At 35.6% G+C, this 13,837-nt stretch overlaps 1 protein-coding gene across 6 annotated transcripts in view; it reads right to left on the reverse strand.

Annotated features, from left to right (window-relative positions):
• Positions 1 to 13,837, reverse strand: part of LEPR (leptin receptor) — a 94,063-nt gene that overhangs the window by 53,947 nt on the left and 26,279 nt on the right. For all 6 annotated transcript variants that reach the window (XR_012511185.1, XR_012511184.1, XR_006722673.2 and 3 more), the window contains exons 3-4: positions 10,999 to 11,328; positions 8,932 to 9,055 (exon numbers count right to left, since the gene is read on the reverse strand). Coding sequence is in view for 2 of the 6 variants with exons in the window: in XM_074376321.1 (XP_074232422.1) it covers positions 8,932 to 9,055; positions 10,999 to 11,328 (454 nt within the window). In the remaining 4 variants the exon portion in view is untranslated. The remainder of the gene's footprint in view (positions 1 to 8,931; positions 9,056 to 10,998; positions 11,329 to 13,837) is intronic.

Raw genomic sequence — 13,837 nt, forward strand, 5'->3', positions numbered from 1 at the left:
GCAATCTACAGATTTAACACAATCCCTATCAAATTACCCATGACATTTTTCAGAGAACTAGAACAAATAATCCTAAAATTTACACAGAACTACAAACGCAATCCTGAGGAAAAAGAACAAAGCTGCAGACATAATCCTCCCAGACTTCAGACAGTACTACAAAGCCACAGTAATCAAAACAGCATGGTATTGACACAGAAGCAGACATGTGGATCAATGGAACAGAATAGAGAGCCCAGAAATAAACTTACACACTATGGTCAATTAATCTTCTACAAAGGAGGCAAGAATATACAATGGAGAAAAGACAATCTCTTCAGCAAGTGGTGTTGGGAAAGCTGGACAGCCACATGTAAATCAATGAAGTTAGAACACTCCCTCAAACCATATACAAAAATAAACTCAAAATGGCTTAAAGACATAAATGTAAGCTGTAACACCATAAAATTCCTAGAAGAGAACATAGGTAAAATGCTCTATGACACAAATCATAGTTATTTTCTTAGGTCAGTCTCCCAAGGCAATAGAAAATAAAAGCAAAAATAAACAAATGGGACCTAATCAAACTTATGAGCTTTTGCACAACAAAGGAAATCATAAACAAAATGAAAAGACAACCTAGAAAATATGTGCAAATGATGCAGCCAACAAGGGCTTAATTTCCAAAATATACAAACAGCTCATAGAACTCAGTAGCTAAAAAACAAACAATCCAATCGAAAAATGGGCAGAAGATCTAAACAGACATTTCTCCAAAGAAGATACTCAGATAGCCAATAGGTGCATAAAAAGCTGTTCAACATTGTTAATCATTAGAGAAATGCAAATCAAAACTACTATGAGGTATCAACTCACACCAGTCAGAATGGCCATGATCAAAATCCTACAAATAATAAATGCTGGAGAGGGTGTGGAGAAAAGGGAACCCTCCTGTACTGTTGGTGGGAATGTAAATTGGTTCAGCCACTATATAAAACAGTAAGGAGGTTACTTAAAAAACTAAAAATAGAGTTAACATATGACCCAGCAATCCCACTCCTGGGCATACATCCAGAAAAGATGAAAATACTATTTTTATTTTAGAAAATATATATGCACCCCAATGTTTATAGCAGCACTATTCATAACAGCCAAGACATGGATGCAACCTCAGTGTCCATCAATAGATTAATGGATAAACAAGATGAGATATATTCATAGATAAATATATATATATTTGGAATATTACTCAGCCATAAAAAGAATGAAATAATGACATTTGCAGCAACATGGATGGACCTAGAGATTATTATATTAAGTGAAGTAAGTCAGATAAAGACAAATATTAATGATATCACTTATATGTGGAATCTTTAACAATGATACAAATGAACTTATTTACAAAACAGAAACAGACTCACAGACATAGAAAACAATCTTATGATTACCAAAGGGGGAGGGGGGAGGAGGGAGGGATAAACTAGAAGCTTGGGATTAACACACACTACTATACATAAAATGGATAAACAATAAGGATCTACTGTATAGCACAAGGAACTATATTCAACATCTTATAATAGCCTGTAATGGAAAAGAATCTGAAAAAGAATATATATGTGTGTGTGTATAACTGAATCACTTTGCTGTATGACTGAAACTAACACAGCATTGTAAATCAACTATATATCAACAAAAAATTTTAAATATCATATACTGAAGATATTTGGAGTAACTGGAACTCTAATGCACTGCTGGTAGGAATGTAAAAAAGATACAACTTTGGAAAACAGTTTGGCAATTTCTTAAGTTATTAAGCATACATCTATTATATGATTTACACATTCCAATTCCAGGTTTTCATTCAGGAGAAATGAAAGCATATGTTCTCACAAAGATCTGTACAGAAACAAGTAAAGAGACTTGTAACAGCTTTCTTTGGAAGAGCCAAAAAACTGTAATCAATTAATATGTCTACCAACAGATGAATGGCTAAAAAAAAAAGTGTGGTGTATCCATATAATGGAATGCTACTCAGCAATGAAAAGGAATGGACTATCAGGTCTGTGGGGTTTTACCTAATGAAGTGAACCCCAATAAGATTCCCAAGAAGCTGTGTGGTCTTGTAAGAGAATTATAGTAGGAGAAACACTGCTAGCTTAGACTGAAAGTACAAAACAAAACAAAGCCACTGGACTCACAACATTCGTGCTGAATGGAAACATGCTGAAAACACTACTCAGCTGCACAGATGTGCAACCTTTCATGAAAAAGGGAGGGTGACTCAGAGGGCAGAACCAAGTGCCCAGAGGGCAGGGCCAAGACCCATAGAGATTTTACTCCTGAGTTTGAAGTGATAGGGGGAATAAGCCCACAATGAGGGGGAGGGGAAGAGATGGTCAAAGAGTGGGATCCTTGAGCCTGAGATCATAGAAAGAGTAAGATTATCAGTAATGACAAGGCCTAGAGTATGTCCATGAGAATGGGTGAACTAGGTGGGGTGAAAAAAACAATAAGAATGAAAGAAAATGCTGTGGTGTAATAAATACAGGGACAAGTGGAAACACATACCAAAAAAATTTGCCTAGATTACGAGGGAGAGAGAAGAATGGGCCAGATAGAGTGAACAGCGTTTGCAAAGGCCCAGAGTCACATGTAGACATCTGAGGACTTGAAAGTTATGTGTGGTTGGGTTGGGAAGCCGGGGAATGATGGGAAATCAATGTGGATGAATAAGGTAAGGCTCCTTCAGGGAATCTGCACTTTTGTAAGTGCTAACACCTGGTTTATTTAGTCTCTTCACTATTATTCCTGCCAGCATCCTTGCTAATTTCAGTATCCACCTGGATGTTTTTCAATTTCTAGAAAGCTTTACTTTCACGCTTCTGGTAATCTATACAAACATTACCCAAAAAAAAAAACTACTTTACTAATCCCAAATGATTTTAATTCCAGGTAGTATCCCAGACTAGTCTCATCATAAGAACAACCTGGAGCCTGGTTAAAATTAGATTCCTAGACCTTCCATGGAGAATTCAGCAGTAAAGCTTTCAAGAAATTGAAAATCATCCAGGACACTGAAATTAGCAAGGATGTATTTTCTTTTCTTAAAAAATTTTATTGAAGTATAGTTGACTTACAATGTTGTGTTAGTTACAGGTGTACAGCAAAGTGATCCAGATATATATATTCTTTTTCAGATTCTTTTCCATTATGGGCTATTACAAGATATTGAATATAGTTCCCTGTGCTATATAATAGTTCCTTGTTGTTTATTTTTATATATAGTAATGTGTATCTGTTAATCCCAAATTTCCAATTTATCCCTCCCCACTCTTTCCCCTTTGGTAACCATACTTTGCTTTCTATGTCTGTGAGTCTATTTCTGGTAGCATATTTGTACATTCTCTCTCCTTCGGAGTCTCTGACAAACATTAGCATCTGAGCTCAAACAATGCTTTCCCTTAAGGGACATATTTACAGGGTTTTAAATCCCTTAAAACATTAGAGTTTAGTTTCTTTTTAAAATGTACTTATTTTCACATGGAAGTATTTGAAATATTCCTCTTGTGAATTCTCTAATGTCTAGAGGAGGTGATTTGGATTAAAAACTTTTCTTTAGTAACCACCATTATGGATTTTTCTCTTCCACAGAGGTTTCATTTTTTTTATATTGGCCAGGTCTTCCTCCTGATCTGAAAAGTCTTATTTAAACTGTTTGGCGCTATACTGTCCAAAGATGCACGTAAAAATAGAATTCAAGGCGGCAATGGTATGTGACAATTGGTAAAATAAACAGTAACCAAATCATACAATGGAGAGAACAATTAAAGTGGTAAGAAAAAACAAGAAAATGTTTCTCAAATTGCATGCAATTATGACAGGTTTTCCCGTGTTAATATTTTTAGAAACCTGAGTTCAAAATAAAAGCAAGTCAAAAGAATCTGCTAAGTTCATCACAGGAGCAAGTTGAAAAATCTATTTAGTTGATCATAATTTTCTCATTTTTCTGTTCTATCATTTAGGTGAACAGACCGATGACTACTTAGCTGACTAAAGTTAAGTTCAAATTCTTAGCTGTAGCTAATTTACTATGCAATTTCATAATGCTCTGTTATATTCACATATGTCTTTTTCAGAAAATGCAGACCTCCAAACATAACTATGACCTATACATAATAAATCCTTACACATGGTCACCGAGCTTTAAAACTGAGCACGTTGCCTTAGCCTGATGATAATATTTGAAACTCTCAGAATAGGTACCCAGTGAGATTTTGATCACCACCCAAAGAATGCACTACATTGCACAGGAATTCTCTTCTCTGAGTTAAATCTACTTTGCTTAATAAAGCAGGAAATTTTCTGTGCAGACCTCAAACAGAGCCTCATCCACCATGGTGCTTCCTGTCTTCTCTCAGTACTCGGAAGTTGAGTCCTCAGTCCCTGTCATATATCTTCAGTGGGTCCCCTTCTACCATCGCTTCCACTCTTCTCTCCCTGCTGGGTCATTTTCTATAGGCTAGAAACAAGCTCCTTCCTTCCCATCCTTTAAATGCACACCTTCGGCTGTACATTGCCCGCTATTCCCTTACCTTCCCCACTCTACCTCCACAGCTAGGCTTCTCGGGCCTCTAGAGACTTAACACCCAGTCATTCCTGTTGTGAACATTTACCTCCCTGGCTGCCCAGCACTTGCTTGCAAAACTACTCTTCGGTTAGGCTGAAACACCGGCAGCTCAGGCACATTCTCGCCAGTCAGATACTCACATTCAGGACACTGGCCCTAATGAGAACTGCACTCATTAAAGAAGCAGGGCTCACAGGGGCGTCTAGACCCATCAATGGCAGCATCTAGTGACCGGTATTAGAGGTAGAAATTACGACCACAGAGACACTCAGTGTCCGGGTGTGACAGCAGAGGCACCCGATCTGCTACTCCATGGGGTGACTTTAAGAATTAGTCCAGTAATCTAACGTAAGCTATAAATGTTAACTACAGCCTCATAAACAGTACAAAAACGATGGCGGCAGCTTGTATATTTTCTTCCTTCTAGTGTTACTGTGTATGTGTGTGTATATTTCTATATATCAACTAATTTCTTTTCAATCTCCCCCTTCCCCTTATTATTTTACATAAGGACCCTTGGTGGTGGTTAACTCTACAATTTAGTATTTAGTTTACAGAATATTCATTCAGGTGGGACTGTGACTGAACATGAGGAGCAATTAATATTGCCCAGAGATCAGTACTGTAAACGTTGCTCAGAAATGGATACGATGACAATTAGAACACAGCATCTCCCCTTTTGGGGGAGAGGGTAAGAGTATCTCCTTTTGTTCAAAGTGTAGTAGCATCTTATTTAGTGAAAGTATGAAGTTATAGGAAGTTTTGCTTCAAGTATGTGTAGGAAAGTGTTTGTGGGCGCTAAGTAGCCAATAGGGTGAATTATGTTGATCATTAAATTCTAGTCTCTCAGCTTCAAACCCACCCTTCTATACTCTTGTTTTCTCATGCTGGAGCTGGAATTCTGCAAACCTCCAGGATTCTTGTTAAATTCTACCTATAGGGGGTGCTAGAAGATTAGAAGATGAATAAAAAAGGGTGTTGATAACATCCTGGGTTTGTTTTGTTTTGTTTTTTTAATTGAAGTATAGTTGATTTACAATATTACATTAGTTTCAGGTGTACAGCAAAGTGATTCAATATTTTATAGATTATACTCAATTTAAAGTTATTGCAAAATAATGGCTATATCTCCCTGTGCTGCACCATATATCCTTGTTGCTTATTTATTTTACACATAGTTGTTTGTGTCTCTTAATCCCATACCTCTACCTGGTTCCTTCCTCCCTCCCTCTCCCCATTCATAACCACTAGTTTGTTTTCTGTATCTGTGAGTCTGTTTCTGTTTTGTTATGTACATTCGTTTTATTTTTTAGATTCCACATATGAGTGATAACATAGATTATTTGTCTTTCTCTGTCTGACTTATTTCACTAAGCACAATGTTCTCTAGGGCCATCCATGTTGTTGCAAATGGCAAGATTTCATTCTTTCTTATGGCTGAGTAATACTCCACTGTATGTATGTGTATGTGTGTATATATATATATATACTTTATCTACTCATCTGGTTGTTTCCTTATCTTGGTTTTTATAAATAATGCTGCTATGAACATTGGGGTGCAGGGATCTTTTCGAATTAGTGCCTTCATTTTCTTTGGATTATACGCAGGATTGAAACTGCTGGATCATATGGTAGTTCTATTTTTAGTTTTCCACAATGGCTACACCAATTTACAATCCCACCAACAGTGTACGAGGGTTCTCTTTTCTTGATATCCTGGCCAGCATTTGTTATTTGTAGATTTTCTGATGACAGCCATTTTGACAGGTATGAGGTGTTACATCATTGTGGTCTTGATTTGTATTTCTCTGATGATTAGTGACGCTGAGCATTTTTTCATGTGACCATTGACCATTTGTATGTCTTCTTTAGAGAAATATCTGTTCGGGTCTTCTGCTTACTTTCAGTTGGGTTCTTTGTTTTTTGACATTGTTGTATAAGCTGTTTATAAATTTTGGATATTATCCCCTTATTGGTCATATCATTTGCAAATATTCTCTCCCATTCAGTAGGCTGTCTTTTCATTTTGTCGATAGTTTCTTTTGCTGTGCAAAAGCTTCAAAGTTTAATTAAGTCCCATTTATTTTTATTTTTATTTCTTTTGCCTTAGGAGACAGATCAAAAGAAATATTGCTATGATTTATGTCAAAGTGTCCTGCCTATGTTCTCTTCTAAACATTTTACGGTTTCCACTCTTACATTTAGGTCTTTAATCCACTCTGAGTTTATTTTTGTATATGGTGTGAGGAAATGTTCTAATCTCATTCTTCTACAGGTAGCTGCCCAGTTTTCCCAGCACCCCTTACTGAAGAAACTGCCTTTTCTCCACTGTATATTCTTGCCTCCTTTGTCATAGAGATCCTACCTGTTTTGCTTCCCATTTATGAAAGCATCACCTCAGCAAAGGCTCTTCATCTGAGTTATTGCAGCTGATTCCAGTAACCAGGTTTTCTTTTTTTCCCCACATTCTCAGAACCTACCACAGTATGCCTCTTCAGAGACCCCTCAACACCAGCCTTCTGGCATCCCTTCCTCAGAGGTATGCATTCCAGCTCTGTAGGGTCCCTCTGTCAAGTGCCTGAGGAACCAGTCGCAACTCCTAGGGGTTGGCTCTTCAAAGTCCTTCCTCCAAGTGTCCCTTTGTTGGGGCTACTTCCCTTTCCACTCCCCAAAACCATCCTGGCTAAAATTCCCATTGCTTCCACGTTGCCCAATCAACAGGTATCATTCAGACCTTATCATACCTTTCTGTTATATCTGACACAGCTGACTGCTCACTAGCCCCACCTTAGACAATATCATTTCTTTATCAATAACTTTTGGCCTCATTACTACATTTCTGGAGGGTTAACTGGCAACATATTTTAGAAAACATTTTAGCAATATTCATTCAAAAAGTAATTTTTAAGCATTTACGTGAGTAGTTCCAGTGAGTTAATTTCTAGTTAGCAGTGCTGTTAAGCATAGGAAGTACTATGTGTACACATTTAGTAAGAGGTAGAGCCAGGTGGTCTGACTCTAAAATTTGTCTTATTTACTTTACATTAGAAATTTTCAAACTCTAGCTTCATCAGAATCACCTAAAGGGCTTGCTAAAATATAAGACTGAGGAACCTCACCCATAGAATTTCTGATTTTAGTTCTGGGACGGAGATATCAAATTTAAATTTCTAAAAAGTTTCCAGGTGATACTGATATGCTTTTCAATACTACCTGACCACATATTTTTGGTATCAGCTCTTATACGTCCCTGGAGACTCAACTTAGTTGCATCTAAGGCTCTTATACCAATCTTGTGCTCCCTCGCCTTTGTGTGCCTATTAAATACACATCAGTAACCACGAAAACTGAAACCCTACTTTTATACATATGTGTACATACCTGTCCCAACCACTAGCTTGTGAGTGCCTCAAGGGCAGAGATCATAACTATTCTTTTTTTTTAACATCTTTAAATTTCTTTAATTTTTTAATTGTGGTAAAATGTACATAAAATTTACCATTTCAAATGTACAGTTCAGTGACATTAAGTACATCCACACTGTTGGGTAATCGTCCCCACCATCCAACCTCAGAACTTTTTTCATCTTTCCAAACTGAAATTTTGCACACATGTAAAACAGGAACTCCCCACTACCCGTGCCCCTAGTCCTTGGTAACCATCATTCTACTCTCTGTCTCTGGTCTTCTTTATATGGACCGTCCCTAGCACATTACCCTTTAACTGTATGACCTGAACAACTGCAGCACTGAAGAAAGTGAGTCACATTCTCTTCAAGCATCGTATGAAAGAACAAAAGAGAAAGAATTTTAAAGAGTTAAAATTCACACAGAAATGGTATATAGTCTCACTGGAATTATTAGAATACTTGAGTGACATATTAGCTGTTAGAATTATGCGTGTGGCTGCTTGAAACCACCATTATGGCTCACTACCTAACACAAATAAATACTAAGAACTTATATTTTTAAGATAATAAAAATATCAAATATGAGGGGAAAATCCACCTGAAAAAAAAATATGTTTTTCCCCTCTTCCACTCAAATATCTAAGACCCCTGAATTGAGTTCACACTTCTTTCAGAATATATGCCCATGTATGTCCACTGTGTCTTGCTGCCTGAATCAACAAGACAGGAAAAGAGGAAACCTAATGGAGAAGAAAGTTGTACAAAACGTATGTACACTGCCCCCCTAGAAAAGTACACAGATATGAGAGGAAATGGGGTAGGAGAGCTTTCATAATCCATCTCTGTACATGGAAGCCCTTACATTTCAAAAGAATCATGTCATGGAAATGTCTAAATTTATTTATTTGGTACTTACAGAACATATAAAAGATGGACCTTAAGGTCATAATTCTTTAAAGGATTCTTAAATAATGGCTCCATATAACAGATCAATAATTTCAAGTCCTCTTTCATCCAGCACTGTATGTTCCAGTTTGCACCTGAATTAAAAATAAATTAAATTAAATCTGAAAAAACATTCTGAACAACTCAATGGAAGAGAAGAGCAAAATTAAATTTACCAGTGTTCTGATACAACTTTCACTGCCCATTCTGAGAGAAAAAGAACAGGCTCTAACCAGTAGTATGTGTTTGCCCAAGTCATTTAGTCCCTTCGGCCTCCAGTTTCCTTTTTCATAAAGTAAAAGAATTAAATTCAGTTATTGTTTCTCAAATTTTTTTAACCCTGAACCACTTGAGTAGGACAAAAGACCCCAAAACTCACCCAGCTCAGTTCATCCTCACTTTCCAAGAGACAAGAGAACATGAAATATCAAGGTACAAGCAAATTGAGGGCAGTATTTACGTGCCTGCTCTAGTAATAAAGGCAGGCGATTCACAGTAGAACAAAGATGCACGTCTTAAATTCTTGTTACTGTAATATCATGGGTCCCACATACAACTGATGCAAGAAAATTTCCGTGCACCCTGAAAACCTCATCTGATAATGATAAACTGTTGGTAATCTGTAATTAAGAAAGCAAGGAAAGCAACAGTTGAAAATCACGACTAACCTAAGACAACACTAAAACTATCTTTCAGCAACACTAACACTTCCCTCCATTTGAGGGATTTGCAGCTAGTAGGGACTTTTGCATAAGCTGAGCCCTGTGAAGTAAAGAGCCCACATGGCAGAATATTAAATGGAAATCCTCAGTGACCATGGCTTAATCTAGTAATTTTAGATACAAAAATTTAAACTCACTTAGAAGTACTAGTTATTAGTCTTCATGTATAAAATTAAAATCTGCAGCATAATCATAATCATTCAACTTGATAACTGAAGAAAGTGCTAACATTCTGGTTCATTTCAAGGCTCACCACAAGGACCCTAATAACTTAATTCTTAAAATACTTAATAATCACTGGAATAGCTAAGTTCCCTTACAAACTAAAAAAGTGCTTCATTTAAAATTAAATTAAATGCCTACAGACTCAGTTGGAAACAGTGGGAGTCATTACTGCTAATTTGTCTTAAAACTCTGATTTTATCGCACATTTATACTTTATCCTTACTCCTAAACTGTTTTTTCAACAAACTGAGTGTTTCTTTCTTTTAATCAGTGGTGCTCAACCATGGGAGATTTGGCCCTCCAAGGGATAGTCTGGCAATGTCTGGAGATAACGTTCCGATTGTTACAGATGGGGAGCGAGTGTTATAGGAATCGAGTGGGTAGAAGCCAGGGATGCTTCTAAACATCCTACAATGCACAGAACAGTCCCCATAACCAAGAATTATCTGGCCCAAAATGTCAATAGTTTTGAGGTTGAGAAATTCTAATTAACCCTCCACAGGAGAGTCATATTATGTACACTGTTATTTTATACTATAAGTCTCTTTATAGTGCTAAGTCAATTGTCTCTACTCTATTTAGCTTTTCCAGAAGGCTTGGAAATAATTTTGTTGTTTGGATTTCCAGATGCAGAATAATTAACTACACAAGCTGCATTCAGTATGTATTATACTTAAACAATAAAAAAAACCCTTGATTTAAAATATATATGTATTGGTTACTTAGAGATTCCTTGCTTGCACTAAAGTGTAACTAATTCAACAGGATTATTTGCCATTTGATATCTTATCTATTTAACAAAAATAAGGTACTACATTTTCTATTTTTAAGCAAATTTAGACGACTACAAGAAATGTATTATAAAGTTAAAACGTTCTCTCATCACATTAGTATTTTATTTTTATGGGATATAAAATAATTTAGGACTTGGTTTGGCCACATGATGTTTCCTAATTTTATTGCTAATATAAAAAGATGATGTGTGCTCAGAATCACATCTATAAAACACCTATTTCACACAGGTTTCAGAGAATGAAAACATTTGAATACAGTTATGTAACAGCTAATGCTTGGAACATTAAAATACTTACCTATTTGTTGAAAAACTAAAGAATTTGCTGTTGAAACAAATGCTTTCCCTTCAACGTCGTCTGCACATACAGAGCAGTTTTTATCTTCCTTGCTCCAAAAGCAACAGTGAAAAGTTGTTTTGGATGGTAAGTTAGATAAGTAGGTACCACTTGAATTAAGTTTAGTTTCAACAACTGCCTCATAATGTCCATTCAAATTTGAAGTGTTCTTTGAGAGTCCAGCAGGCAAGAGGAAGTCATATGTTGTATTCGGTGGCACGCAAGACAACTTAAATTTCCAGGGACTAATTGGATATGCCAAGTTAAATGCAGTTATCCCATAAATAAACTCTGTTAGGACATTTAAAGGACACAGAGAAAAGCAATTAATCATTTTGACTACAACAGAAGTAGGAAGTATCTAAGATTAAATCACGTAGTGCTTAACTTTCTAAACACTCAATCAGTGCCCAATGCATAGCTCTGTGCTTCCATTGTACAGTGTTATAGTTAAGAGGGTGCATTTATTTGTAGAGATAACTTCACTCTTTAGCACTCCTTTTTTGGAAATTCACACTCCATTTTCCCCATTAATCTAACAGTCTCATATTCACATTTTAATGAAAGGAAATTATAGCTAAATACTTTAACTTCCTTTTCTAAAAAATAAATTATTCTACCTAACTTCCAGCATAAATGATAACTGTCTGGATGTGCAATTATATAAACAAATATTAAAGCGATGTTTTAATATTTTTTAATAAGAATAATACCAAAATGTTAACACTACTTTCACTGAGTGGTTTTAGAAAGGGTTTGTCCTCAATATCAGGTCAGCTGGATGAACTCCTGAATCTGCCCAGGATCCTCCAGATATATGACATCATATAAGACATGTCCTTAACGCATTCTCCAAGAATTCATGTACAGTGACCAATTTCTTCCTGGAAACTTTCACTACTGATTAAAGATAATTATCACTTTTTAGACAAGTAAAATTATGAACAACTTTATAATCCTGTAGCTCTCCCAAAATCCTCAAAAGTGATACTTGTTTTTTAATAAGTAATTGTTTGAAAATAAAATAATAATTAACTCTCCATATTTCTTTCTTTTACAAGTTATCCTAATAATCCAACAACTGTATTGCCTTACATACAAAGTAATGCAGAGGAGAATTCTGAGAATTTTGTATGGATTAGTATGGAATGAGACTTTTGAAGAATTAAGATAAATGTAAAAATGTAGGAAAACAAATTTTTAAAAATCAATTTATAAAATTATTATTCTAAATTATAAAAGTAATACATGTGAAAATATTCAAATATATAATGACTGTTAACTTGGTTTCTAGAACTTTCTACAAATATTAATAAATATAGATATGTATCAGATGTAAAAATTAAGGCAAAAACGATTAACATGACTAATATTATTTTTCCCACACTGATAACAGTTAGGTATCATAACATCACCAAAAGTGAATCCTCATTGCAACTGTGTTCCTTTGGACTTCGATCCTTCTAACGTGTTTCTGAAATCAGAACATCTCACTAAAAAGAGAATAGGGTATTTCTTTCATTTTACAAAACCATGAATATGAACTGGTACTAATTAAAAGCATTATATTTTCTAGCTGCATATGGAAGATTCAGTTGGCTGAACTGAAATTAACCTAAATCCTCAAAGAAGTATTTGAAATTTAAAATGTAATAATGAGTGTCATAGACATAGTAACTATTGAATAGTTTAATTAAAAGTGAATTGTATTTTGTTGACCTTTCCCTCCAAATGAACTCTAAACAGCAAGAAGTCCAGAATTTTCATCTAAAGACATATGTTATCATGTTATCATATGATATCTGTTATTATCCTATCATATGTCATATATCAAGGTCCCAGATCTCTTATGATTCACAAAATTTGACCAAATCACAAACCTTTTGGAAAGCCAATGTAAACATTAGCATGGAGCCTAATAAAAATTAGAGAATGTAAGAGAGACTGTTAGTACTCTGATAGTCCCTTGTGACATGGTTTTTCTGAAATCTGTAACAGCAGAATTATCCTGAACATTTTCTGTAAATATAAAGATGGCTACAATGACAAAGAATAGTATGCACAACAAGGAAGAGTCATAGGAAAGCTCCCAAGAGCACCTTTAAAGATTAGAGTAGCCAAAGAGATGCTCAGAATTAGTTGAACACACAGGTATGGTTGCTAGGGAAAACAGACTTTGTTAAATAACTTGACTTTAGTTTCAAAAGCTTGGAACACAACCTAAATTAGGTGATTTGAGTTTTTTTTTTTTTAAATCAGAATATCTCTAGAATACTGTAAGAAACAAGTGAGAATAGTACAATATGGGGGTTAAGGGCACTGACTCTCTAAGCAGTGGAAAATCTGCGTATAATTTATAGTTGGCCCTCCCTACATCCCTTCCTCTGCATCTGCAGATTCAACCAACCTTGTGCATAGTATTTACCACTGAAAAAAATCTGAGTATAGGTGAACCTGTGCAACCCCAAGCTCTTCAAGGGTCTACTACATACTTAAAGGTCAACAGCATTGCATGACTGCTTTCAAACAGATGCCTGCTATGCTTCACAGAAATTAAAAGCACAAGATTTTAAAAGAATGTAAGTTTTCTCTTGAAGATATTCCTGCGATAGGCAGGAGTAAGACTAGTACACACTTAATTTTCAAAAGCCTTCTTCTGATGGTACTCAAGGTGGGACCTTCTAAGATATACACCATCCCTTGATGATATCCCCTTATAACATTATGCTCATCATTGTTTACCAGAGTCATAATGGGCAACATCATTTAAATGACATTTTCCTTCCATTTGAGAATAAAT

Source organism: Camelus bactrianus, chromosome 13 (genome assembly GCF_048773025.1).
Source record: "Camelus bactrianus isolate YW-2024 breed Bactrian camel chromosome 13, ASM4877302v1, whole genome shotgun sequence".
Classification (NCBI taxonomy): domain Eukaryota; kingdom Metazoa; phylum Chordata; class Mammalia; order Artiodactyla; family Camelidae; genus Camelus; species Camelus bactrianus.